The 27,090-nt window shown below is 42.1% G+C and overlaps 2 protein-coding genes across 5 annotated transcripts in view; one reads left to right on the top strand and one right to left on the bottom strand.

Moving 5' to 3' along the window:
• Positions 1-417: 417 nt before the first annotated feature.
• On the bottom strand, positions 418-26,861 carry LOC125443081 (melanotransferrin-like). 4 transcript variants are annotated; one of them, XM_048514967.1, is made up of 18 exons: positions 26,584-26,861; positions 22,122-22,268; positions 21,315-21,478; positions 18,532-18,631; positions 15,906-16,082; positions 15,015-15,177; positions 14,856-14,920; positions 14,022-14,179; positions 10,124-10,310; positions 9,858-10,006; positions 7,702-7,792; positions 6,821-6,880; positions 6,076-6,258; positions 5,560-5,716; positions 4,611-4,693; positions 3,249-3,433; positions 2,519-2,696; positions 418-1,234 (listed from the first exon to the last, which is right to left on the bottom strand). In XM_048514967.1, exons 1-18 carry the CDS (start codon positions 26,588-26,590, stop codon positions 1,182-1,184), a joined length of 2,307 nt encoding a protein of 768 aa, XP_048370924.1. In that variant the 5' UTR covers positions 26,591-26,861; the 3' UTR covers positions 418-1,181. The 4 variants fall into 4 exon arrangements, with proteins under 4 accessions (XP_048370924.1, XP_048370923.1, XP_048370922.1 ...); XM_048514966.1 differs by having other exon boundaries at positions 25,665-26,706; XM_048514965.1 differs by lacking the exon at positions 26,584-26,861 and having other exon boundaries at positions 22,122-22,519.
• PISD (phosphatidylserine decarboxylase) overlaps positions 26,679-27,090 on the top strand; it is a 51,778-nt gene continuing 51,366 nt past the window's right edge. The window contains exon 1 of the mRNA XM_048514974.1: positions 26,679-26,853. Within this exon, the coding sequence (XP_048370931.1) occupies positions 26,783-26,853 (71 nt within the window). The 5' untranslated portion in view covers positions 26,679-26,782. The remainder of the gene's footprint in view (positions 26,854-27,090) is intronic.

Genomic DNA, 27,090 nt, shown 5'->3' on the forward strand with positions numbered 1-27,090 from the left:
TGTTCAGTAAAGCTGGCTCCTAACAAAGGATATGAACATTTAGTCAATGCTACTCTAGCCACAGTGCAGGGAGGGGTGTGTGTTTATTTCTTTTGCCTCATGCTATTGGGAGTGTTTGAGGTACATCTTCCAACACTAATTCCCTCCCATAATTCCCAGAATATTATAAATTGTTTTGTACCCTTTGCTGCTTAAAAAAGTCCTAGAGGAAAGTGTTTTCTCTCTGATTCAGGAAGATAATCTCAAGATGGGCAGAGACCTTAAAATTTAGAGAAGGGATATTTGGGCTGTCAGGCATGTCCATTACTGTAAGCTGTAAAAGGCTAATCTGGCCAATTGCTTCCCCAATCTTTGTTTCCCTCAATACTTCCTAGTTTCTAAAGTAGAACAAGTGAGGAATCAACGTCATCATAGCAATTTTCATCGGCAGAGGTTTGGGGTTTTTTAATTTACACTTTCCATATACACAGGCAGTTCTGCAGAAACCCCTTCCCTCACTGGGTTGCCATATTTTGGTTGCAGGCATGTGACTATCAAGTTCATAATTAGGAGAAGTAATAACAATTACAGAGCTTATTAAAACAAGAATCTGAGTCAAGAGTAATGTCCTCTCCTAACTTTTAACTAATAACTAGTTTAATTTATCTTGTTAGTTTCAGGAGCAGATAGGGTTAGAATACAAGCTGTGCCACTAATAGAGGAGGACTAGACAAGTAGGCTGTTCTTCCCACTTTTTCTATAACTGGATGCAATACTAGAGACTAGTCTTCCAGCTTGATTGTTAAGATTGCAATTAATGTCTGGAGGGAGAACTGCAGAATAGGCTACATCAGCACTAACATACTGCTGCGCTGCTTGGAGACAGCCATTTCAGTAAATGTGGCATTGGGGTTTTGGGGTTTCTTCTCCCCAAAAGAGAATGCAAGCCCCCCACCCCCACCCATTTTGTTCCAATGATGCAATGCTTTGGAAAAGAGTTGTTGCTTTACTCACCAATTTCCAGCCAGGTAAAGAGGATGAATTATAGCAGCAGTAGAAACAGACCCTTCAAGCTAATGCCATCTGAATATAGTATCATGAGTCCAGAATAAGAAACAGTAAAAAGTCTTGTGGGACCACGCAAGCCTCATACTACATTCTTACTTCATTCAGTCTAGTCCATCGAGTTTGTCAGCAGATATTCAGTGTGGGGCAGTATATGTGCAAGTATCTTGTCTGCAGAGATCAAGGATGTCTGAAAACCAAATGAGGATTATTTTAATTTATGATGTTACAAACACTCAAGAGTTGGGTGTTGTGAAAATATACAGATATATCACAACAAAGGATCCAAATATATTTAAAAATCTCAGTTTACCAGTAAATTAAAATAAACCAACATTGAATAAACTGGTCCTTTCTGCTTTCTTCCCTCTTTAATTGGTATTTACATCTAGAAATGAAATCTGAAGTGGCTGCAACAGCCGTTTCAAATCCTTCTATCAGTATGACAAAAAAAGGTTTTTTTGTACCTTAAGGATTAAAACTTACTGTGGCATAAGCCTCAACTCACTCTGTCAGAACCATGGAGTGCAGAGGTACTCAGCTGGCAGAGAAACACACCCAAAGTTACAAATGGGGGGAAAGGCAGAGAGCCCAAAAGATTCCATTTCCTAGGACAAAATTGTGTTAGTGTTGCAGGGTAAACATTATCCCCCTTTCTCTCCTATAGGAGACTCAAAGGGGCTTACAATCTCCTTGCCCTTCCCCCCTCACAACAAACACCCTGTGAGGTGGTGGGGATGAGAGAGCTCCGAAAAGCTGTGACTAGCCCAAAGTTACCCAGCTGGCATGTGTGGGAGTGCACAGGCTAATCTGAATTCCCCAGATAAGCCTCCACAACTCAAGCAGCAGAGCTGGGAATCAAACCCTGTTCCTCCAGATCAGAGTGCACCTGCTCTTAACCTCCTACGCCACTGCTGCTCCCACTTGAATCTTAGGCTGAAACAGCTGAATAATGAAATTGTATAAGTGTATTAAGTTCTTTTATAAGCGTGTAAGTATGGCATGAAAGCAAAATTATTCAAGTGGACTGGAATTATACAAAAGGATGTGTGTTTCAGTCATTTCCTTTTTCTTTAAAACAACAGAAAATTCTAGGATAAAAATGCTTTCAATAATTTTGCATTTTCTTAAAACAGAGTTGCTTTTTTGTCCTTGAATTATTCTCTTGCTTCAAGTGGGGCTAAGGCTTCCCTAAATAAATTTGCATCAGGCACTTCCTGGCTCTTAATGCTTTCCCTTATAGCTGATACACTGAATAGCCTGGGCCAGCTGCAGCTCTGCAGTGTGCGTGATTTCTGATGGTTTCCAATGGTCCAAACTACAGCAGCCAATGTAGGCTGCTAAACAAAAAGAGGATTAGTTAAGCCTGCTTCCATGGGACTACACTGCCCATCACAGGTCAGTTACAATCTGTTCACAGTTTATTGAACAGAAGTCTAACCTGCTGTATTTCCTTCAGAGCAGCCCAGCTTACCTGCATGAGTGCAGTTGAAGACAGATGCTGCAAGCTGGAAGAAAGATGCTCCAAGAATTGCCTCATAATCCAGTTGTCTTGTGGGAACAAGATAATGAGTGGCATCTTTAAACAGCAGGTCACTTTCTCCATACTGTTGTGACTGAAAGAGCTGAAATGTAGACCCGGGGCTTGGTTCCTAAAAGAAAATTGACACAAGTGTTGTTTGAGTTTGACAGCTGATTCTTTTCTCAGCCCTCTCCCCTATGCCTCTTGCCTGGGATTGTTCCACATTTGCCCAGATCCTTATGGAACCTTCCTCTGTGAATGTGTGCAAAAGACTGACTTACTCAGGTTTACTCAGAGACTATCATCTCAACAGACAAATTTTGAGGTATCGTTAAGTTGAAGACAGTAGGTAGGCAACAGAATCTGCTAGGAAGTCCTCTTGCATAAAAGTTGCACAACAAGGAACTGGGAGGGCTGGGCAATTCCTGGATTTTGGGGAGTGGCTATTACTATCTCCCACTTATCAGTGATTTCCCTGGTGACCACTGTGAGATTCTTTCTGTAGTGACTGCTGGAATGTGCTTTTTCTTGGTTTTTCATTTTAGTGTCATCTGCACACTGAATTTGCCAGTGATTTGTGATCCCATGTAAACTAGGGTAGGGCTATCATTTAGGATTTCCATCACAAGGACCTTGAATGATGCAAAAAAAAAATACTTAAATATATAACTTTCAAGCTGACCTGTGAGTGCTGCAGGAAACTGTTGATCTTACTAACAGTCACTGAGCGTGTCACCACTATGTTAGAAGGAACAGGCCCCAGGTTGCAGGTTTTCCAGTCTTCTACTGCAGCACGAAGTCCATCCGGGCACAGTAGTTCGAAGTCACTGGAAGCATTTCCTGCTCCCCAGCCTGAGCTATCCAAGTCTGCAAAGAAATGGAAGTGAAGCTGTTACTAATAAGAGTTGGCCATAAGACAAGTTCATGTTGTTCAGGATCCAAAGATTTGATATAGGTATTAAGAAAGTTACAGAGCTAAAATGTTAGTTTGTTCTAAATAGGAGATCTGAGAATACAAAACATTTTTATTACAAGATTTCCTTTGTGGAGGAATTTGCACATCCAGAAGTGAGGGTTAATGAGATGATAGTGCCGTTGTCCCTACCTAAAACCCTCTGCTCTACATCTGCAACAGAATTGTTTGTGGATATCTCCGACCCCCAGTAGGTATTATACACTAGGCTCAGGGATGCACTTAATGAGTTTGATTTGGTTATGCTTTTATTTCTGTTTGCCTTTGATTGTAACTGAGTCCCTCGACTCTTCAATTAGCCTTACAATTACTACCCATGCCTTCTATGGTTTTTCGCTAATTATACTGTTTCCTGAAATAAAGTGCTGCTATATTTCCTTGAATGTCCAGACATATCCCTAAACAACCCAGTGTCACCACCCCAAGGAAGGGAAGGGCTAATTTTATTTTATTTTTTTTCCAAGTTTGTTTTATAGTCTCCAAGAATGTCAAGGGATCTAGTAGCATATTCTAAAAAATGACTGTACTGCTGGCAGCAGCAAAGTCCTTCTCCACCCTCTTCCCAGCCCTCCCAACACTTTTTCTCTATTTAAACTAAGGATGCTTCGTTTTGGGTCATCACAGGTGATGAAGTAATTATATAACAAATTACCTTCTCTCAAAATTCTGCTGAAGCAGTTACAGTGCTACAGGCATAGACTGGGCAGGCTTACCAGACTTGGAAACATTGTTAAACATTTCTGCAGTGTAGTTTTAGCTGGAAATGAAAGGGCAGATTTAAAATGGCAGTTCAGTTTGTGCCAGCTTGACCCTTATTTCCATCCCCTCCTCTCTTTTAAATAATATATGAGTAGGCTGCAGTCCCTTTTGTTAATTCTAACAAACTAGCCCTCATCCCTATTACCTTTACAGTCTACAGCAGGAAAGCTAGGGCCAGGAATATAAGAGGGATAGGAGAATTTTGCTGACTTGTGGCGTACAAATCAATGGTATATAAACAGTGAGAACTTGTGAGGAAAATCTTGTTTGGGGGAAGAAATGTTCCCAGTTAGAAAGAGAAGAGAATCTTACACTCAATGTTTTGGAGCAGATTATGATGTTCCAAGAAGGCTACATCACCAAAGTTTCTCCCACTAGGGTCACCAAGGAGACATCTAGAATAGCAAAGAATGGTCACAATACAGAAAAAATCTCATTGAACCAACTGGATCACAGACAAATGAAGACCCAGTACTTTTAGTCGCATGATGCATGACAAGCTGTAGCGTTATCTGAGTCAGCATATCTAAATCAATGCTTAATTCACTGAGGCCTAGGCTGCACTGACATGGTCAGGGGCAAGCCGGGGGGACAACCAGAGTTCGCCTCCACTGTCCAGCCAGACCCCATGTGCTAGCAAAGATAGACCACAATTTTCATGGCTCCTTCCTCCTTCCTTCAGGCTATTAGAGCATTATACCTCACAATCTCAAAATGCAAGCCTTGATTCCATCAGTCTCTGCCACTAGCACAATGTCTAGTTCAATTGACTGTCTTCCCAACCTAACTAGTTAATCCAAGGAAAAGAAAATGAAGCAGTCCAGGCCATGCTCCTCAAAACAAGCAAGAGCAAAGCAGCTCTTGAAACTGCCTGTCACAGCAGGCAAGATGGGCACTGGAGGAAGCCACATGCATTGCTGCCAGCAATGGAGGATTCTGACACCATTAAATCTCAAAGCAAGCTATCTTCAGCAAATGTCTAAATATTTAAATCATCAATTTGTTGAAAGTCACAGTTTTTAGTAGACTTCATAGGTACTTCTTATAATGGTGTTTAACTTTTAATTTATGTACTAAATGTATTTTATTCCATTGTCACTGGTATATTATGGTAAGACGGGGTTTTATATACTGGTCGTTGACCGTATATAAACGATTATGTTATGTTACATGTTAGCCAAATCCAGTCTTTCAGTTGGCAAAAAATTAGTCAGCTACTAATATTAAATACTAGTTCTCTCTTTGCAAACAATCTGCTCACCTGAGAGCACCCATGTTTCCATAGTAGCGCTCGTCATGATTGGCAGCACACCTGGCCAATCCCTTGTCCCCTTCCATGTCCTTCTGTCCAATGCAGACTTTGCAAAGGTTCCCATTTGCGCCTGGCATGCAACTCTTCCAAAAGTAATCCTGGTAAGCTTTGGAGAAGGAGCACCTGCTATTATCCAACAGAATGACACCATACTGTCTCTTCTCCCACTATGTAAAGCACTCTGTTCAATTGGAGGATTCTCAAGATCAATCATTATGAGGACCAATGCCAGTCCCAGACACTTGCAGATTGCAATGGTTGTCAAAGAGACTATAGACTACAGTCAGAGTTGAATCAGGACTTGCTGTGTTTTGATATTTGAAATATTTGGTATAAACTTGATACAATCTTATCCCTGGGCTGCTTATTAACAATTACCCAACCAGGCTCCAGCATCTTTTCTTCCCACCCTTCTCACATCAGGCTGTCTCAAAACATGTAATAAGATTTTGCTGATATCCATACCAGAGCTGATGTTGCAGCTGAGGGACTCATTCTCCAGTGCCCTCACGGTGTACTGAGAAAGAAGCAGCCATCCTCCTGGACTGTACACATGGCTGTGGCAAGAGCGCCTTCCCTCCAGATTGTGAATATTTATGTGCTTGGCATTCTTCTTTGTTAAGGCAACCGTGTAAATGGGAGGCAGTGCTGTGTGGCAACAGCAGTGGGAAATCAGAGTGGCACAGCAACAGGAACTGTGAATTAAAAATGCCCGTGTTCGGAATGCACAGAGCCAGCCCTGCCATAAGCAAATTGGGAAGGGTGGATTTTTGATGCCCTAAGAGCAGAAGTGTGGTAGTCAAACAGATATAACTCACAGGGTACAACCCATCAAGAAGCACACACATTCCCTTTTAAATTAACTAATGAGCTCCTGAGCTGTTCCCATTTATTTTAATGAGGCTTACGCCCACAAACTTCTTGATTGTACCATGTGCTAATTAGTGGTAGTGCCAGGGCATTTTTTGAGCAGTGCTCATTGCACTGGTACCTTTGGGAGGTGGGGCCTTTCCCAAAAGACACCTTTACAAAAAAAATTAACAAGCACAGGGTAGAATGCAATTTTTGCTTCAGGCAACTAACCCCTTCAAGGGCTATTTCCTGAAACTTAATCTTGCTTGGAAAATTTAAAAATGAAGAAAACAATATTTTCTGAGATAACTGTATCAGCCTCCCAATCCTCTCTTTCTACTCAGGCACTCCCGTTTACCTGTAAGGGGAGTCAACCACTCTTTTCTCTCTTCTCTTCTAGGTTTTGTGCATTCCAGTCCTGTACAACAGAGAAATTATGTAGAAGTGGAACTGACAACCTAAATACAACATACATTTTCCCCAAGAATGACCTGTGGGGCCAGGTCCATGAACATACTTGGAAAAAATATACCCTATACCTAAATCCCCCCAAAAGTAAAAGCAGAAGAGAACAGAGACTCCTCACTGGCTGATCAGCACTAAACCTCACCTTTAACCCACAGAACAAAGATGGTGTGGTAGGGTAGACTAAGTGCATCAGCTCATCCCCAAGAAAGTTTTGTGGTTAATCCTTGTTTCACATTGCTTCTTCAGAAAACTGCTGTTTTTATATTCAAATTGTAAGATCACCACAGCTTTCTAAGAAGTCAGTTTCCTCACTGTGCTGTATCTTTAAATAAAATAGTTTTACAAAATAAAATGTCTCTTACAATAACTTCCAATTCTATATAACAAATGCATTTTACTAATCAAATATCTGCTACAGCTACATCAAATTATAAATTGCCCCACATCAATTTACCTTAATCTTTTGTAATCAAATATTGGGGCTATGCTGCTACAGTACACCAAGTTTCTCAGCTTCCAGATGTCCTTAAAACCTGTGCCAACTGGCACTGATAATATCTATTTCACCATTAATTAACTTTCTTACAATGTTCCCTAACTTATCTTTATGTACTGATTCTGTCAGTACTTAAATATATGGTGCAAAGTCCAAAATAGTATTTAGACCCTCAGTGTGCAATGTTTTTAACCCAGAACCGGTTGTTAAATTACTTGAATCCCACCACTGCCCCCACCCCAGTTCCACAAATCAAATGAATAAGAGAAGCTCACCATAGCACTCTGCAGCAACAGGGACTAGAGCACACTTCTTGGCAAAATAGGCATGTGTGGCATCCAGTGTAACGGCATCTGCCCCATTGTTCTGAAACATATCAAGGGCCTGCTCAGAAGGTTGCAGACTGCCTCTTTAAGAAAGTAAAATTTTCATACTAGTACTTGGATTTTTTGCCAGAATCAAGACATCCCCTCTCCACTGGCTGCTTTTCACAGAGACCTGTCTTCTGAAGCAGCCATTCTATCTCGGCACTATGAAAACGTATACATTAACTCAGTTCATACATGAGCTTTCTTTCTTCTTCTCCCCTTCCTATCCTTATTTTATTTTCTATGTTGGGTATTATAGTGTATGCAGTTTTGAATTATAACCACCTTAAATGCTGTGGCAGAAAGGTAAGCTATAAGTATCTCAAACAAACAAGAACTCTGTGGACTGCCTCCTATTTTTAGGCGCAATTCAAGGGGTTGATGTTGGCCTTTAAAACCTTCACAGTGGTATCAAAAGCAGAGTTACACACCCTTCTAAATTAATGGGCTTATAAGTGTATAACTCCCCTTAGGATGGTACTATAAAGAGCCTGTGATGAAGATACCTTAAGGACCTCCTGCTCTCTTGTGAGGTAGCCCAAAAGTGATACAGATCATATCAAGCCCTGGTTCATATCCCCTCATCCTTGCTGATAAGGCAATTGGCCACGACAAGGCCCTTTGTGCCATCTAGTTTAAGGAAAACCATTTGCCTAGTGCCAAGTTGGGCTAAGATCCAGTACTATGCCAAGACTCCCCTATTTGTCAGGCATGTTCATTCTTGATTTTATTGACTCCTTTGAAAGGATCTCAGCCTGAGCTGTTGGGAGGGGGGCACTTCTATAACCACCACCACCACACATGAACAGGCAGGTACACACACTTACACAAAAACTAGTCATGATGAGTCTCCCAGATACTTTGCTTATGCTCATCTTCAATATGTAAATATTAGGAGTTAGAAGTTATTATTTTTGCTGCACCCATTTACTTGAATTTGAACCTTTTTATATTATATTTTAATAATCCTAACACTTTTACTGGTGTGGTTTACTATCTGCTAAAATCCTAACCAGGCTTGGTCAAGACTACCTGAAAATGGGGTGAATTCCAGGGTTCTAGCTGAAGGACAGGAGAATTAAATGACCAGGATTGGTTGGAATAACTGGGAGGAACCTGACAAGCTGGTGATATATTTTTCAAATTGCTGTTTTACACTGTAGGCTGAGTGCTACTTTAAATCAATTCATTATATAGCTAGATTTATTTACTAAGATTTTGAAAAAATATATAATGCTTTGTTATTTTTTTTCATTTAGAAACTGCATAAATGACTTAAAACCACCAACACAGCATATAAATAATCAACTAAATTTATAAAACGAAGGTACAAATACAACCTGTATGTTTTCTGCTATGGGGCAAATAGCTGCTTAAGGAGGAGCAAGGATTTAAATCAGGAAAATAGTGTAGGAGGAAAGGGTTAACTTCCTTTCCGCCCATTCCATGGGCTAATCCAATAGCTGGTGTGCAGCTTGGCTGCTAAAAAAATGAATTCCAAGAGTTTTCATCATAGATCCCTCACTATCTTGTTCAGTTGTTCCCTGAGACATTGATCTGCAAAATCCTTCAAAAAAGTTGAAGGACTCATGCATTGGTTGATGTCCATCAGCTAACTATCAGGTGGCCCCTTGACCTTGGATGACAGGGATCATCAATTCTACCTTAATCATTAGGCAGGGGACCTACCTATAAAATGGGAATAATGTCCACACAATTAAGAATGTGGTTGGATGGAAGGGTAAAATTAAGATTTTTGAGTATTTTTTTTATGTTAAACGTCCCACATAAACACTTAATAAATCAACCCGGTTCAGCTGCAAACAAATAATCCTTTTCCAGATACTTGACTGTATAATAAGATCCACTACTGCAGTGAACAGTTAGATTAGTTTTTCTGTTTCACTACTGATTTAAGGAGCATAGCAAAAAAGAAGCACTACAGAGATCACAGAATGATGAAGTAGTGGGCCATTATTGACTCTATTGTACCTCCTTCAGTTCTCTGAAATAATTATAATAGTGTAATACAGACCCACAATTCCACTCTACAGATTATATACCTTGATCAGTTCGATGCAGTTGATCATAGAATCTGCTTGGACACAGACCAAAGGGTCAGATTTTACATTCAGAGCCCACTCTTCACATTTACGGAGCTCAGCATTGCTAATGCAGCACCAGCGCACCAGACTGTTGGAAAGGGAACTTCCTGAAGAAGCAGGAAAGAAGGAAGAACAAACTGCATCAGCCATTTATTGAGCTCTATTCTTTGAGGCTGTTCTCCATTCCCTTCCCTACAGCTTCCTGAGAGAAAGAGAACACTCACCTTCATGCCCCAAACCCTGCAGGAGAGCAACATAATCCAAGCCAAGAACATGACTGAGCTCAGCCTCTTCTTCAACTACCTGCAAGTGCTGAGTAGCATCATGGAATAACAGGTTCTTTCCACTGAACGGTGCAGAAGTAAAGAGCTCAAACCTGGCCCTTTCTTTTCCCTTCTTTCCAAACAGATTCTAAAGACAATAAACAGATTTACTGACTACAACTTCCACTGCTTAGCAGAGGCATGAACTAAAATGAGATCAGATGACTGCTGCCTTATTCAGATTTGCAATGCTATTAAGGGAAAGAAAGTTACTGTCCACTGGTTTCTAGAACTGGGGAGACATTCTTGTGCACATCTGCAGAGAAAAAGTGGAATATCAATGCATGCCCTCCCTCTATCTGTACATGTGGAGCCAAGCATGCTCTGTAAAAGTCCCTGGGGTAGCAAGTTTGGGGAAAATCAATTTTGTAACTTGTGGGATCCCTCTGCACAGAAGGCTCACCACCCACAGGTCAGGAACTCTGCAAGAGCCCCCAAAACACAAAGAACCCCAAGAAAAGAAACAAGAGCAAATTTAAACTACACTTCATATCAGACGGCAGATCACAAATGTGCCAATATAGGTCCTTCCTTTCAACAATAATACTCTGGAAGACTACGAAACGTGATAGAAAAACATCCCGTTTTAATCATATTATTTATTTATTTATTAGATTTTTATACCGCCCTATCCCCGAGGGGCTCTGTATATTGATTGATTGTATCTTAAATTGTTAGCTGCCCTGAGTCTGACAATACTCAGAAAAGGGTGGGATACAAATCTAATAATTTTTTTAAGTTACCTGCAAACTGATAGTACAGCATCTTTTTCTGACATGCTTCTTGTATCTTGCCTCAGGCTATCCCGGTGGATAGTTCCACTGCTATTTCAGCAACTTTGACTTGGATTCTACTACTGGCCCTTTTGGACAACTACTTTGCCTGGCCAGTAGATGGGGAAATCTAGCCATACATTCACATACACGTGAAGCTGCCCTACTACACTACACTTAAATCAGTATTAAAAGCTAGTGGCAGCTTCCCAGAGCCTCTGGCAGAGATATTTCACATCACATGCTACCTGATCCTTTAAGAAGGTGTTGCACTTGGAAACTTCGGCAGGCAATGCAAGTGTTTATAGTGAGCTATAGCCTACGTGCATCACTGCAAAGTGACTTACAGCCCCATCCAACAATGGGGGGGAGGGCAGCAAATTCCACCAATGGGAGCAGCAAAGAGTTCCCCCAGAGTAGGGCCACCCGGTTTGCAAAAAGAGACCTTCACACAGGAAAGGGGGTGCAGGTGGGACTGCTCTTGCTCTCAAAGTACAGTGGTTTTTGGTGCTTCTGTTCTATCACTCTCCTCTATGTCAAAAAGCCTCCTTCCTCCTTCCAGAAGCTAAGACCAATTCAGCCCCACCCCCTCCCTGGACTGATAAGCCCGAGAGAGGCGGGCAAGCTTTTTGCAGACTCGTGCAGCCCATTCATAAAGGTAATTGCAAGACTCCAAGCAGGAGACAGGTGAATTAAAAGTATGTTTATGGCTGCAGAACATGGGTGGGAGGAAAATGGGCATCTTGGAGCTCTGATTTGTCCTGATAGCATTTTTAGGGTGGACAAGTCTAACACAATACCTGTTCCCCAATGATAACAAAGTGGTCCTCTAGCCACAAAACTCTGATAAAACACACACACACACTTCCAAGAAAGGGAGGAAAAAGGTTAGCACCGGCTTGTGTTTTTAAAATACTCTGCATGACACACAGAGAGACTCCCCAACTTTCCCATAATAGCTCCCAGGGAACAAAAGCCAAAAGCATCTTCACCATGTGTGTGTGTGTGTGCTATTCTTAAATAACTGCACACACTTAAGTGGTGTGGGAGGGCTGTAACTCTGAGCACAGCACAGAGGCATATTCAAACACTAGCATCTTCCAAATATAGGCATTAGGCACAAGATATTTTACTGCAGAAGTACCTGTTCACTCATATGAAAGAAATTACTTGGAGAACTCTTATGGTGTTGATCTGATCAGCCTGGACTTTGGAGAAAAAAAAGAAATATCTTCTAGAACAAAAAAGAGTTCCACACAGTAACCCACCAGTAGTTAGAAAAATCATAAATAAATATTAGGGACCACAGTCAGAAGACAATACTGCTACAGAATCAACCTGTAAGGATCAGTGTGGAATCTACATATATTTGTGGAGGTTTTTTTGTTATTATAAGTGCCTAGGTAAGGAAGGCCCTGGGATCCCACAGTATTTCCTCCAAAAAATCAAAATGTAAGAATTCATCTCCATAATGAGGACATAAGCCTGCCTGATACAAAGGAAACATCTGTTCTCAACTGGGAAGAGGCATCATGCCCCTATTAGAATAGCAGTTGCTTCCTGTAGGATTGGAATGCTTTCTCAAAATGTGTCTGCATCTGCCAGTGATGAGGGGTTGGGCTGATACTGCTTTCTAGGCTCAAAAGGAGAGGCTTCCTGAAATGGCTGGATCAACATTCCAAGATTAGAAGAGGAAGCCCCTTGGCCTAGGTGGAATGGCTCCACATATGTTTCCTCACCTGCCATTGTCACTCTCTTCCTTTTCTGACTCAGACTCTTCAAAGATAACACCATACTAGTGAGATCCCTTAGGTTTCGGTTGTGTGGGATCAAAACTGTTTCTTCTTCTGAGGAAACCTGTCATATCTGATGACAAGTTGAAAGCATATCTTTTTTGCTGTGCCAGGTTTGCCCTTGGCTATCAGAAAATTACCAGTATGAGTAATCAAAATGGCAACTCATCTCTGACACTGCCTTTCTTCCTCAAAACAAATCTTTACCAATTATTCTATGTCGTATTTGGTACTGCAATTGAAATAATTGTTTGTATTTTACTGGTTTTATTCCTTTGTTCTTCTAATTATGCAATTTGCCTTGCCTTGTCTCAGTGAGAAAAGGAAACTAAAAAAGAAGTGAATACAATAATTTATGAGGCATATTAACAGTGACTTGGATTGTTAAGTGGCTTAACCTAGAGTATTTTGAAGATGTTGCAATAGCCTCCATACTAGGTAAGACCCAAGCAAGAGAAAAAAGGTGAGAGTTTGGAAGCTGAGTGCTCCTCGGAGCAGGCAGGACAATAGCTTGAAGAGGTTTATTCCTATATGTGTATATTCAGCAGCTCCATTGGAATAACAAGCTCTGCCAGCTGAACCAGATAAGAGTAGTAACCCACACAGAACATCATCCTGTAACAACGGAGAAGCTGGAAAGTGGTAAGCTGCAGTACTGCACTCAAAGACTGCTCACAACCTGAGTTTGTTCTCGATGGAAGTCAGTTTCATGCAGCTAGCTCAAGGCTGATTCAGTCTTCTATCCTTCTGAGGTTTGTAAAATGAGTTTCGAGCTAGCTGAGGGTAAAGTGTAGGCAACTGGGGAAGGCAATGGCAAACCACCCCATAAACATAGTCTGTCTAGTAAACATTGTGATGTGATGTCGCCCCATGGGTCAGTAATGACCCGGACCTTGCACGGGGGACTATCGTTACCTTTAGATACACTTAGGCTTAAGTTTGGACAAAAACAGAAGTATTTCTTGACTAGCCCGCCTTGAACTTCATAGTCAAATGCTATGCTAGTGAGAGAAAAATTACACACATATACAAAACTAGTAAATCAGAGAAGATACTAAAACTCCTTTCCCTGATACTTATAAAGATAAAGTATATATGTTTTTTAGATATGTGAAAAATAATTACTATTACCAACTGAGGTGTTCTTTATGTGAATTCAGCCTTAGGGCAGGAACCCAACAATTCCGCTCATTCCTGAAGCTACAAACGCTCAACATATTGGCCCAAAAGTACCTGGATCAAAGTAAGAAATTTCTTGGTGATCTTCTGGAAATTATCGCGAGTAACAACTGCACGTCCTGGCCCATGGCCCAAGTTGCAATTTCCATAAGCATTCAAATGTGCTGTGGACCCATCAGGACACAGAAGTTCATATTCTTCATGTTCTGATTCTTAAAAATAAAAAGATAATGCTGGCGCTCAGAGAAGTTGGAAGTGAGAAGCACTGTGCCTTAGCAAACTGGCTGAAACTGCTGGTCATATTGCCATGAAGAGAAAGCTGCTGGGGAATTTTTGTTTTGGGCAGTGGGGAGGGGCATCACTCTGCCTTTTCCTGTTCCTCAAGAAAGGAGTGAGGATATTGTTAAGCAAAGGCAGTGGCATAAGAGCAGGTGCACTCTAATCTGGAGAACGAGGTTTGATTCCCTGCTCTGCCACTTGAGCTGTGGAGGCTTATCGGGGGAACTAGATTAGCCTGTGCACTTCAACACTGTGACCTTGGGCTAGTCACAGTTCTTCCAAGCTCTCTCAGCCCCACCCACATCACAGGGTGTTTGTTGCAGGGGGGGGGGGGGGAGAGAAGGGGAAAGGAGATTGTAAACCCCTTTCAGTCTCCTTAAAGGAGAGAAAGGGGGGATATAAATCCAAACTCCTCTTCTTCTTCCACCATGACTTGAAGGCCACAGCTTAATTATTTTTAGGTACCTGCAGCTAGCACAGTAAAGGCCAAAAGACTTTGCTGATCTAATACTTGGGGAACTGCTTCATAGTTTTATCAGATATGGGCTACCCATATTTCTTCACTGTGGAAATTAAACACCATCACTGACCATGCACTTTTTAGCTTACCTGTAACATTCATTATTGTTAGGTGATCCAGGAAAGCAACATCTGCTATCCCACTCTTCAAACATCTGCACATAGAATTTTTTAAAATTAGCATAAACAACATGTGTGCTTCCCCTGTATTATTATTGAATTGCAGTGCAAGAGCAAGTTCAAGGCCACCTGAAGGCTCCTTCTGAAGCATAGAAGGGCTCATCACCACTGGACTCACAGAAGTGGTTCTTCTCCCGGATGAAAGACTTCTGCCCTTGGCAGAGACTGCATAGCTGAGGAGTGGTAACTCCAATGCCCGGGATACAGCTGGCATTGAAATAATCACTGATCACTGAAGAAATAAAAAGATGAACAAATACAAAAGAACACAGAGTAATAAAGCAAGATACCAAAATGCAAATAAAACCGTATTAATTTACGCTTGCATTAATTATTAACTCCTAGTATGGCACTTTTACTCTAATAGTAATATAATCACAAGCAGCTGTTTCTAGTAGATGTCTCTGGTTAGTATCTTGTAAGTATTGTTCAAGTGTCTTGTACTTTTATGCAATGAGTAGTGTGTATAATTAGTATTTCATGTTAATTATACAATCATTTTATCAGCTTTTGACTTTGAATTCAGCTGGTGAAGAAAATCACTGAAACAGAACTAGTGCTGGATTCCTGTTGCATGTGTCCATGAATATGAAAAGACCATTCAGTGGAAAGATATGGATAAAACACTAATAAGCTACTTACCAATATTAAATTCTCATAGTAAACTGTCTGTGTTCATGAGAGTGACCAAAGTGTTTCTGTCAAATATCACGAAAGATAATGGGCATGATGTCATCAAAGTTAAGGAGTTTTGTGTCCTGTTGTTTCTAATGGTATATACTTAAATCTTCCTTGGTGGAACTTGTAGGATTTAAAAAATACTTCACTGTAGCTAGATTGTAATTAGGGCAAATAATTTTTAATGTGGTACCTGGGTGCTACACATGTTTCACTTTTCCTTGAATTTCAATAAACAGCACACGATACTGGGAGATACTTGATCTCTTACTGTTCACTTACCATGGCTTAGAGGCTGATCTTCATCCCATATCAGGTCATTTCTAGCTAGAAGGAAGCCCAAAGGGATATTCCAACCTGAAGTCCACCTGGCTCCATTGTGGCAACTACGGGTACCTTTTAACTTTTGGATATTCAGTGTTCCTTGTCTGGCAACAGCTACAGCAAATATGCAGGCACCTACAGAAAAAGGAGATGCAGAATCCCCCTTTATAAATACTGGTAGAGCTTATCTGTGTGAATAGAACAGGATGAGCAGGCAAATAAAATACATTATTAAAATTCAAAGTTTTCTTAATAGATTTTATACCAAAGAAATGAAAAAAGACAAATACATACTTATTCAACATGTGACAGGTGCTCTGGAGCAGGCATCATAACAACAATGAGATTAACTGTGAAGTCCCTAAGGAGAGTTGCTCCAGTCTAAGATAATTCATTTCAATAGGTTTAGACTGGATTAACTCTCTTTAGGATTGCACTGTAAATAACCTGCCTAGGCAATTATAATGAGCCAAGAGATCCAGCCATGTAGGAAGCCCAGTATTTCACTCTGTTACTGGCATTTCCTGGCAACAGGATCTGCTCTCGTTTTTCTTTACTACCAACTGTTCCTTTACAAACTTTCACCTGAAGGATAACATTTCAGAGTGGAGTTGTTCACAATAATAAGTGTTTTAGGAGCAGACACATTATTACATAACAGTCTTCCCCAAATGTATGCTGGGATTATTTATTGCATTATGTTATGGTTTATTTTAATTTGTTACTTTTCATTTATGACAGCAGCTGGGCTTTGCTAACATTCCATCTGTTTTTATACAGAAACAAAGAAGGTCCACAGTAGCAGAGGGTGCAAAACGTTTATAATAACAATCTATAGTCAATTAAAAAACATTCAGTATAGTTATTACAAAATCAAACAGATAGCATGAAGATTAAAATTTCTAAATGGCTTGCTGAAAAATACAAAAGCACATAGTATAAACTGTTATAGAAAATAATAACAAAATAATTGTAAACCATGTAATAAATTACAATTATAATGAAGAGTAACCAAGTGTTAGTTGTCATAAACAAAACTACAACAGTTTACTGTCAGTATGCCAACTTATTTCTTGTTCTGATGTCTCTTCTTCAAACTGTAACCTTGTCATTCTACAACAAACGAGACTATAAGTACAGCTATGGCACAATATAAACATATTGCTAATTATCAGCCAGACTATGTAGAACCTACTGTATCTGTCAGTCAAACTGAAGAAATTATCCTCTATGATCTACCAAATTGTAATAAATAAAATAAAGTACATACATTCCGTTGGGCCTATTCTTACATAAACTTACACTGATTTTATGCAATTTTAACTATTGCAACTTTGACCAAAAACTCCTGTGCAGCATAGTACTGATAATTTCCTTTTTACAGGTTCCTAGCCTGCCATCTTTACAAAATGAAAGTGTCTATACCAGGGGTAGGGAACCTTTAACACTCAAAGAGCCATTTGGACCCATTTTCCATGGGAAAAGAAAACACTTGGAGCCGCAAATAATTTTTGACATTTAAAATAAAGATAATACTGTATATATTGGGGGTTTTTTACCTTTTACTCCGCTCATTCTGAGAAGCGCATGAATGGGTCTGCCCTGCTGCCTGCAGGGCGGGCAAGGATGGGGACAGCGGCTCAGCCTCGCCGGCCGCCGGGAAAGCGCCCGCCCCGCTTCAACGGGGCAGGCGAGAGGGGAAGCCCGTGGCATGGCCCAGCCGGCTGCGGGCAGTTGGTGCGCCCGCCCTGCTGCCTGCAGGGCGGGCAAGGATGGGGCCAGCGGCTCGGCTCATGGAGCCGCAGTGCAAGGGCAGAAGAGCCGCATGCGGCTCTCGAGCCGCAGGTTCCCTACCCCTGGTCTATACTCTGTTCCACTGAAAGGTAAAATTGTATATTCATCCTCCCAGAGCAGAACCTTCTTTGTTGTAGAATGCTCCACTTGGGTCCTAGTGCCTACCTAGTTCTGCTTCTCCCCCACCCCCTCTGTTGGAAAGTAAAAAGAAAAAAACCCATCCTCATGACTTGGAATAGTCCAAGGAGAGACAAGCAAAGATGAAGCCTTCTTCCCATTGGGGGCCAGACTTAGACATGGAAGCATGATCTCCCCTCACCTTCCTGGCTGCCTTGGTAAGCCATTTGTATCCCCCCGTCCCCGCATAATTTCCACCACAGTTTTTTGAATAAAATGCATTATTTTAGCTGAGAGACTTGGAGAGTCAGCAACTGCCTTATTACACACTGTGATGCAGATAAGCCTTAGCTTTATGAGGGCAAATTCTCTATCTGGAAATAAACAGGCTTCAAGTTTGTGGGTCCAGAGTAAGAAAACTATAGCGTGACTCTTCCTTCTCCTCCTAGGCAAAGGTGTGACTCTTCATTCTCCTCCTAGGCAAAGATGTGACAAGAGCTTCCAGAGCAAACTACTTAAGATACTCCCATGATCCCTTACTCATACTTTCAATGTTCTCCCATGTGTCATAAATCCACCAGGAATGTAGATCTGGGACTATACTGAGTTCCAGGCTTGGCTCAGTGAAAAGATGTTGAATGCTAGCAGAACCCATGTGATAACAATAACTGACCTTCCGCATAGACTTCCTTTGCCGCCATTGTCAGGCCAAAAAGCTTTACAGCAGAATACACAACTCCAGCATCCAAGGAAACAGCATCTGCTTTATTCATCTATATATAAAGAAGGAGAGGGGGAAACAGAAGAAAACTATTTAAAGCAGCACTAGAATGTCTTCAAGTCAAATTCTTCCATCTTGGTAGGAGTTTCCAGTCAATGTCTGAAATTCTGGCTAACATCCAACTTCCAATCATGGCAGATTTTAATTAGCTTAGGAGGGAAGTCTCACCAACAGGTATGTAGCAATTTATGGACATGAACTGTGAAACCCTTTAAAATAATGTCTTCCCCAAAACATAACCATGACCTCCCATAACAGATATTTTGTACACACAATCACTGATATGTTTGAACGTTTACTGTTAATTGCAGCAGTTCAGCAAAACATGTAAGGCATCAAGGGACTTACTAGGACCCTGATATAATTACTAATATTAAGTCACATTATTTTCATTTTAGTTATTAAAGAAGGACCTGAGAGAAAAGCCTAATGGCCATTGATAGACTTTCAGATAGCAATCCTAAATAGGTCTGATGAAGGAGGTTAAGAAGGCTCTGCCTCCCACCTTGTGGCTTTCCACAAACTGTATAAAACTGAATTATTCAACATGGTTTTTCCACATAGGCAATAGGCTAACACAGGGGTCTGCAACCTGCGATTCTCCAGATGTTCATGGACTACAAATCCCATCAGCCCCTGCCAGTATGGCCAAGCCATGCTGGCAGGGGCTGATGGGAATTGTAGTCCATGAACATCTGGAGAGCCTCAGGTTGCAGACCCCTGGGCTAGCACTATACAAAAAAGATATACGAAAGAGTGAAATCCAAGGGTTGGGGGGGTGAAGCACCATTGGAAGAAACAGCAGCCCTAGGTTAGCATCTGTGCCCACTGCACAAAGTGGAACAGACACCAGGATTAAGCCACTATCTTGGCGGCCTAACCCAGAAGCTGGCCTCTGTGGCAATGGTCCTCTGGAACAACTGCTTATACCAGTATTGTGGGGGAGGGGTTCCGGGGGAGTTCCGGAGGCAGAGCTAATGTTAGTCAGCTTCCAGCAGACTTTTAGACAAGGAATGCCCCCTACGCCTGAGGCTGACTCATGCCACCAAAAAGTGTGATGTATATCAGTCTTCCCCATGGGATTTTTCATGTGGCTGGGGGGGTTTCTCTGTTTTTCCCCCTTCCCACACTGGAGACAGTGCAGGTGCACTGCCGTGGCATCATCCCCAGACACTTTACCGCCCTCCCTTTGGATTAGGTTGCCCGTTATTTGAATAAATCATCTGGGACTGTGGCCCGTACCACTGTGTTTAGCTGGTTGTATGTTGGATCCTACTGTGAAATTTGCATAATTTAATGTATCATGCTTCCTTCACTTTTTCTTTTTAGATTTCTGATCAGTTCTACAACTCCAATCCCATTTAATGGTTTACTGAATGTCCTGTTGATTGTATTAACCCACTCTGTGTAATCTGTCTTGAGTTCCTGTGAGAAAGGCAGACTACAAATAACAAAAACAAATGATTCCCATTTAATTGAATGTGGATTACTCCCAGAAAATTGTTTAGGATTGCATGGTTACAGAGCAACGCACAAATGCTGAGGTGGTGGTGTGATTCCAGCAATGGCATAAATGCCATTTGCGCTTGCACTGGGCCACTTACACTGGCTTCACACATGGGTACCACCACAACCACCGCAGCAGTGTACTCAGAGCACTCCATGGGTAAAAGCTAGATTTTTGCCAGTGTAAGTTCATGGGCATTCCTGTGCCAAAAGGACTCAGGGAGTTGATTAATCCCATCCCTATCTCCATGCATGCCCCCTTTGTCACTAATGCAAACTCCTGCACCAGAGGTTCTCTAGAGTGCACTGCTGCTGCGGTTGCGGTGGTACCCATGTGTGGCGCCAGTGTAAGCGGCCCAGTGCAAGCGCAAATGGTTCAACAGGGACTGGGAGAGCATCCCTGTTGGGTTGCTAGCTACGGTGCAGAAAACCACTTAGGAGGCAGCTAAGCTGTACCATCTCCCCAGCTGTAATACAGGTACTCCCCCTGCCCCTGATCGCACTGCCTGTGTTCTACATGACAACTCCAGTTTCCATGTAGATCTGACAAGTAACAGTCCTTCCACCTTTTTTAAATCTGAAGGCAAGACTAACTGAAGTTTGTTTAAAGGAAAAGACAAATTGTTTCCTTGCAAAAAAAATGTATGAAGTTTTTATACAATTTCTAGTTTAATTCAATATAAGCTATGTAACAGAACTTCTGTGTGGCTTGTGCCCTGTAGTAAGATCCATCTCCCTCTCTGCTACCTTAATGATGATCAAAATCTGCTACCTGTTGCGCTGCCTCATAGAGCTTCTCATAGAAGGGGTTCATCTTGGTGTAGGGAAAATACCTAATAGAATGGAAAGTCAAACCAGGGGGTTGGTAAGCTTATTGTATCTGTAGGTAATCTACCAAGGAATGGGCTACTACAGGATGAGTACACGTATACATTCCATGTAAGTCCATCCTTTTTTATGCCTCTTGTTCTGACCCTACTAGCCCAGAGAACCAAAGGGTCTGGCTCTATCACATATGGGCACAGGAAGAAGCTGAGTCGGTAAGCAGATCAGGCTGACAAGTGCATTTTAGCAACCAGAATAGAGAATTATTTCTCTATTGAAACGAATGCAGTACAAAAGGATAGATTTGTGATGGTGATAAATTCTTAAATTTTCCAAGAAATTACCCTGATCTTTTCTATGCAGTCATAGGTATCATGGGCTCTGATGCAGGAAACTCTGGCAAAGGAATTGATTGTGGCAGGAGGCAACACGTTCAGAAGAACTTTGGACAGTTCTGCACACTTCCTCTGCTCCAGGTCAGAAAGGGTACACCATCGGAATTTCTTCCCTGCAAAAACAGAGGGCAGCTGGTGGATGATCAGTCAAACAAAAGAGGATGATCAGTAGGAGTAAGCTACTGCAAATTTTCATCCCCCCGCCCGCCCACTGTATATTGCTGTTGGTCCTTCTGAATCATTAATTACTTCCCTGGTGCCATCTGTGTTTGCCTTCAAATCAAAATTCACCTTTTCTTTAAAGTCTTTGATGCAAACCCTCATCCTCACTCTCAGCTGAAGTCAGTCCTGGCCCCAGTATATGTAATGACCTTTGCTCCTGTCTCTGCACTGTGACTTCGGATGCTTTCATTCCTTCCCCCTCTCTCTTGCTAACCTGGCATTTTCCTCCGGAGTAACTGGAAATTCAGATTAAAAACTTTCTGGGGAGGTGATGTGTCATTATACAATGTGAATTGTATAAATAACAAAGTATGATAAGGACTTCAGCACTGAGAAAAGGTATTGCCTTGATCTAGATGAAGCACTATTTAAAAAATTAAAATGCATACAGAAGGTTCATGGAAAGGTGGAACGTTCCTGAGGGAAAAGGGAATATGCTTGCTGATGTTACCCTCTTAGTCACACAATTAATATAATGCACAATCTATATAGTGTTATAGGTCAGCTTTTTGTCTCCTTCAGTATTATCCTTACCTGTAGACAGAAGAGTAACAGTGGTTAGAACAAGGATGGTGGTCGTCACTGCCGTCATAATTGCTGATGTGCAGCATAAAGCTGGTTCTACTCTATGCTGAAACCTTCTCCTTGCCTCATACCAGGATTCCAGAGCAATGAGTGACACTATGGGAAGAAAACAAGAGGTTAGGCACTGCCTCCTAATACATGGAGGAAGGACAGAAAAGGAATAGTGAGTGTGTAGTTGCAAGAAACAACTAAAGGAACATGATGGGCGGGGTAAGAGGCCCCATTGTTGGACACAGATGGAAAGCATTAGAAATGTTTCATCACAGTTAGGCCTTGGCTGAATAACTGGACAGAGTCTGTCTGAAACAGGGAAATAACTGAATGGGAGATGAACCCTTTCTTTATACCTTCTCTACATGAGCTATTTGTTTGAAACAGAACTCTGTGGAGCTTCAAAACACATGAAACCTCACTGGATTGAACTGTATATCTTCCTTTCTTGCACAAAAATTTACATCAGCCTCTATTATTATCTGATTTCCATGTTAACTGTTAAAAAGGTGGAACAAAGTCAGCACAAAACATCTGACTGCATGAGGTAGAAAATATATATCCATCTAGATTAAAATAAACTAAATAACATGTGGTCTCTTCATTGATACTTGACTGAAATCTGAGGCAGAACACTTCTTCCAGCCTAGTGTAATTCCTCCTCAGGATTGATCATAATATGATGTTGGGTAGGGCTTAATTAGCATCCTGTGCTCTCCTTGCCAAGTAATCAAAGAGGGGGGAAAACAAATAACTTTAATTAATAAAGAGTATAACAACACCATAGTTAATTATGACACCACCAACATCCATCAAAGATGCCACTACCATATTAACTAAGGCCATTTCTGCACGGGCATTTAATGGCGGCCTGGAGACGGCAAGCATGAACGCCGCCTCCAGGCCTCCCCATTACCAGAGGCAACTGCATGCAGTCACGCCCTTGTCGCGCACCAGCCGACCCCGGCTCAACCGGGCGCTTTCCCCAGAACTGGAAGCGCTCTTGTTTGAGCTTGCCTCTTTCGCTGCCGGCGGTTTAGCGGCAGCAGCTCTCGGTACGCCTCCCCACCGGCGCTTACCTTGTCCCGCCTGGGTCTCCGGTAGCTGTCGCCGAGGCCTGGGGACATCTTCCATGTCCCGCCCGGCTGGAGCAGGTTTTTGGAGACCGGGGGGGCATGTTCCCAGGCTCCTCAGTGATGACGCCGAGGTTCGAGATTTATCTCCAGAACTGACTGCGAAGCGCCAGCTGTTCAGCGGCACCGGCTGCCCGGCTGTTTCCAGGACCGTCCGTTGGCAGGCGGTCCCAAGCGTCGGTCAGTGCAAAATCATCGACCTAGCTTCGTTTCGCCTCGCGTGCGGAAACAGCCTAAGTTAGAGGTAGCCAATAAATAAAAGTAAATGTCATCATACCCTACAATGCACAAAGCAACAACATGGAAGGCAGAAATGCAACACAAGGCGCTTAACTGTATTAATCACTGGAGAATATCCATCAGGAACCCTGTAACTGTCATTTTAAATGAATGTGTGGGTTCAAATTCCCTTAAGCTACTCAAGATCACAAGCAATTATGCTTTTGATAGGGTGACACTAAGGAAAGGAGGATGAGTGATTCAAACATGTCAGCCTCCTCTACAGATCATCTGAGACACACACCCCTCCAGAAATCCCATAGCCTCCCCAGACAACCATTCCCACTAATACCATAACATCTCTGAGATGGAAGAACCCTTTGTACAAGAAGGGAGAATGGAGACAAACAAGAAGGGAAAAGGTTTACATGAAGCGAGCCTATCAACTCCACAAGAGCTTACTGAGAAAAGAAGATAGAAAGCAGAAGTTGGGAAAATGAGTTCTGCCACAAAGAAATGTGGTCTTAACAAAATCCCTCTTAGATAGCCAGGATACAATGGGAAGAGATGGAACCAGAACTCAACCCCACACCACATCTCTAACCACACAGCACTCTTACATGTAACAAGGAACTTGGAACATTCTGTTGGTCCTGGTGACAAAATCAGTCACAAGTATCACAATGGTAGAGAAATCCCTTTAGAAAGGGGGGGGGGGCATGTTCAGTAGACATGAAATGCCAGCTTCAAAAGTCAGATAGGCTCATCAAAGCAAACAGAACTAGAAGGTATCCTTTCCCTCTGGCACAGCTGAGAGTGTATTCTCAGAAGCAATTAGCAGGAGCCTGCCATAAATTTTTGGCTAACACCACATCTAGACATACCTCCCTAGGTTTATAAGGCTGATTACTTCAGTCTGTCTGTCAAAGTGGGTTGTGGCTCATAAAAGTCTGTGGCACCCATCTGTTAGTCTTTAAGGAACCACAAGATTGTCATTTTGCAACAAACTAGAACACCTACCCCTCTGGAGTTTAAAGTATGCTTGTTTTATTTCAAATCCCATCTGACCTATCTTCACATCTGCTTCCACACCTTAGATGTTCTTGAGAAACAAGTTTTCCCACATATATTTCTACTAATTATGTGAATTATGATCACTAACCAATAGTTATAAAACAGAATTAATCATCCAACACAGGAAGGAGATTGCTGACCAAACTGGCAAAATGAGACATTACAACACCTCCATCACAAAGTGAACTAGATGCTGAAATATCAAACAAGCAACCCCACACTAAGCACCATGCTAGCTGCTGAAGGTGGCACAGAAAACTTTTAAGATTACATTGTATTAGCACCTTTATACTGAACTAATGTTTTCTGAGTTCAGATGTTAGATGGGTAAAAACAGAAAATGTCCTTGAAAATGGCTTCAGACATTGCACCTTGTGCAAAAGAGAGCACGATTGGCAAAATTCCTCTGCAAGGTTCCAATCACAATGATCGATGTGGCAGGATGATGCCCTAAGGGTTATTACCTTCAGTAGTACTTACACCCACAAGCCACTTATTATTTAATCATACCTAAGAAGCTCTGCTATTCAATAGAGATTATTAAACAATACCAAAAGAATGGATTCCTATCCAGCCCACCTTTTTAATAGGAATTTCAGGTATATGTTAATGACTATGAGTACAGAATCAAGGTAGTTGATACTCTGAATTAAATATTCCACCCCAAAAGAGTATGATTTGGTGCATGAATTCCAGGAAGACATATAAACCATGTGAAAGAGTTTTTCATGTGTCAAATATGGATGGGAACAAATTTTTGATATATTTATTTGTTTTTAAAAATCCTGTCATCTTTCTACTCAATATTGGGTTGCCAAAGTGGTGAACATCGAACAGTAAAAACATTTCCAATATTTCAGACATTAAAAACTGTGTGTATACACATATATTTTTAAAACAATTAAACACATAGACCTACAACAAGAAGAACAGTAATATGAAACATATTAGTCAGTTATAAATAGTTTGACCTCAACTTAATTGGAAATTGATTTGTTAGTTTTCAAGTAAAAGGGTTTACATCCTTCATTTCTAAACTATATAAAACTAGTGAGGTTACTTTTGTTTACTCAACTTGTTCCTGTGAAGACTGCCTCACAGAAATGTACTAGGAAGCTTTTCCCGCCACTGAGATTCATGGCAGGAAAATGTTCACTTATTAATCTTCTGTGCACTAGGAAGTTGTCAAAGGCACCAGAACAGAATCAGAAGAAAAAGTCATAAATGAAAATCCCATGGAACTACATGTTCATCCAGAGGCCTGACATCCAATCATGTATGTATGTGTGGGTCAGTCTGACTGCACATCTGCACCTGATGGGTAGTAACATCTTCCTTATCACATGACAAGTAGAGATGGCCCAGCTGCCCTGAAATGAACAAAGCTCACCCTAGAGTTATTTGGTCTTCCAGAGTGGGATTCTGGTGAGGCAACAAACATTCTTGACTATATATTTAGTAAGAAAACATGTCATGTTACAATTTGAGAAAATTTATTTTTAGAGCACCCAAATACTGACATCATCACACTATATCGGTAGCAATTTTTCAATTTGTCACCACCTCTGGGCACCAGAGCCCATCCACATACTTCCTGAGAGCCACAGCTTCTTCTCCAAAGCAGAGAGCCAAATGTCGGCCTCCCCCCATACCCGCCTCATTTCATTAGTGCAGAAGGTGCTTCAGACCCGAGGTCTATGAACTCTACAGGGGAGTAGCCATTTGGTCGGTAGCTGCTGCCAGTCCAAAGAAAATTACCTCCAGCATGGAGCCCTCACAATCTTTTGTCAGTATGTGCCCTATAGCAGGTTGCATTTCCTTGGTGGCAGTCATTTACTACTTTCTCAAAGTTCCCAAACTGCCCACAGGGTCAACAAAGTTGAGCGTCTTTGCACTAAACGACCAAAGGCGCGTCCACATTTCCCGCCTTCATAGCAAAAGGAGCTTTTCTGAGAGGAGTCTTTGGCGGTGCTTCCATACCCACACACACACACCCCGCATAGCGCAAAATTGACCCGAAGGCGGAGGCGGCGCTGAGAGGAGGTCGCTCTGAGCTGCGCCCGCCTCATTCTCGCCATGGGCCCGCCCGCTTTCCCTAAGAAAGGCCGGGTGGTGAGTGGAGGTGGCAGCGTGGTGTGGAGTGAGCGAGGTAGCGGCTACGGGTGACTGAGCAGGAGCAGCAATAGCGCAAAAATGGCGGCGGGGTTGTCCCTGAAGCTGCTGCTGCTGCGTGGGGGAATCGCGCTGAGGACGAGCGCCGGCAGGTACCACAACCCCTCCTTAAGTCCGGTGGGGGGAAGGAGGAGGAGGAGGAAGGGGGCTGGGCCTGCAACACTCCCAGCGGAGGTGAGGGGAAATGCCCAGGCGAGCATGAGTGCAGTGCTGGCGAGACTCCGCCGCGGTCCTTCAAGGGATTTGGGGGTCGTCATTTGGCCTCAGGGCTGCCTGTATTGCACGATCCTACGTCGCCGCCGCACAGTCCCGTCTATACTGTGGCGGTC

Source organism: Sphaerodactylus townsendi, linkage group LG13, assembly GCF_021028975.2.
Source record: "Sphaerodactylus townsendi isolate TG3544 linkage group LG13, MPM_Stown_v2.3, whole genome shotgun sequence".
In the NCBI taxonomy this organism is placed as follows: domain Eukaryota; kingdom Metazoa; phylum Chordata; class Lepidosauria; order Squamata; family Sphaerodactylidae; genus Sphaerodactylus; species Sphaerodactylus townsendi.

Coding starts and splice junctions, on each gene's coding strand:
- LOC125443081 (XM_048514965.1), bottom strand. CDS start 22,419: ATGCTTTCCATCTGTGTCCAACAATGGGGCCTCTTACCCCGCCCATCA. Junction 10,311..14,021: donor AATTTCTTACTTTGATCCAG/GTACTTTTGGGC, acceptor TATTGTCTTTAG/AATCTGTTTGGAAAGAAGGG. Junction 3,434..4,610: donor TCTGCTCCAAAACATTGAGT/GTAAGATTCTCT, acceptor ATTTCTTTGCAG/ACTTGGATAGCTCAGGCTGG.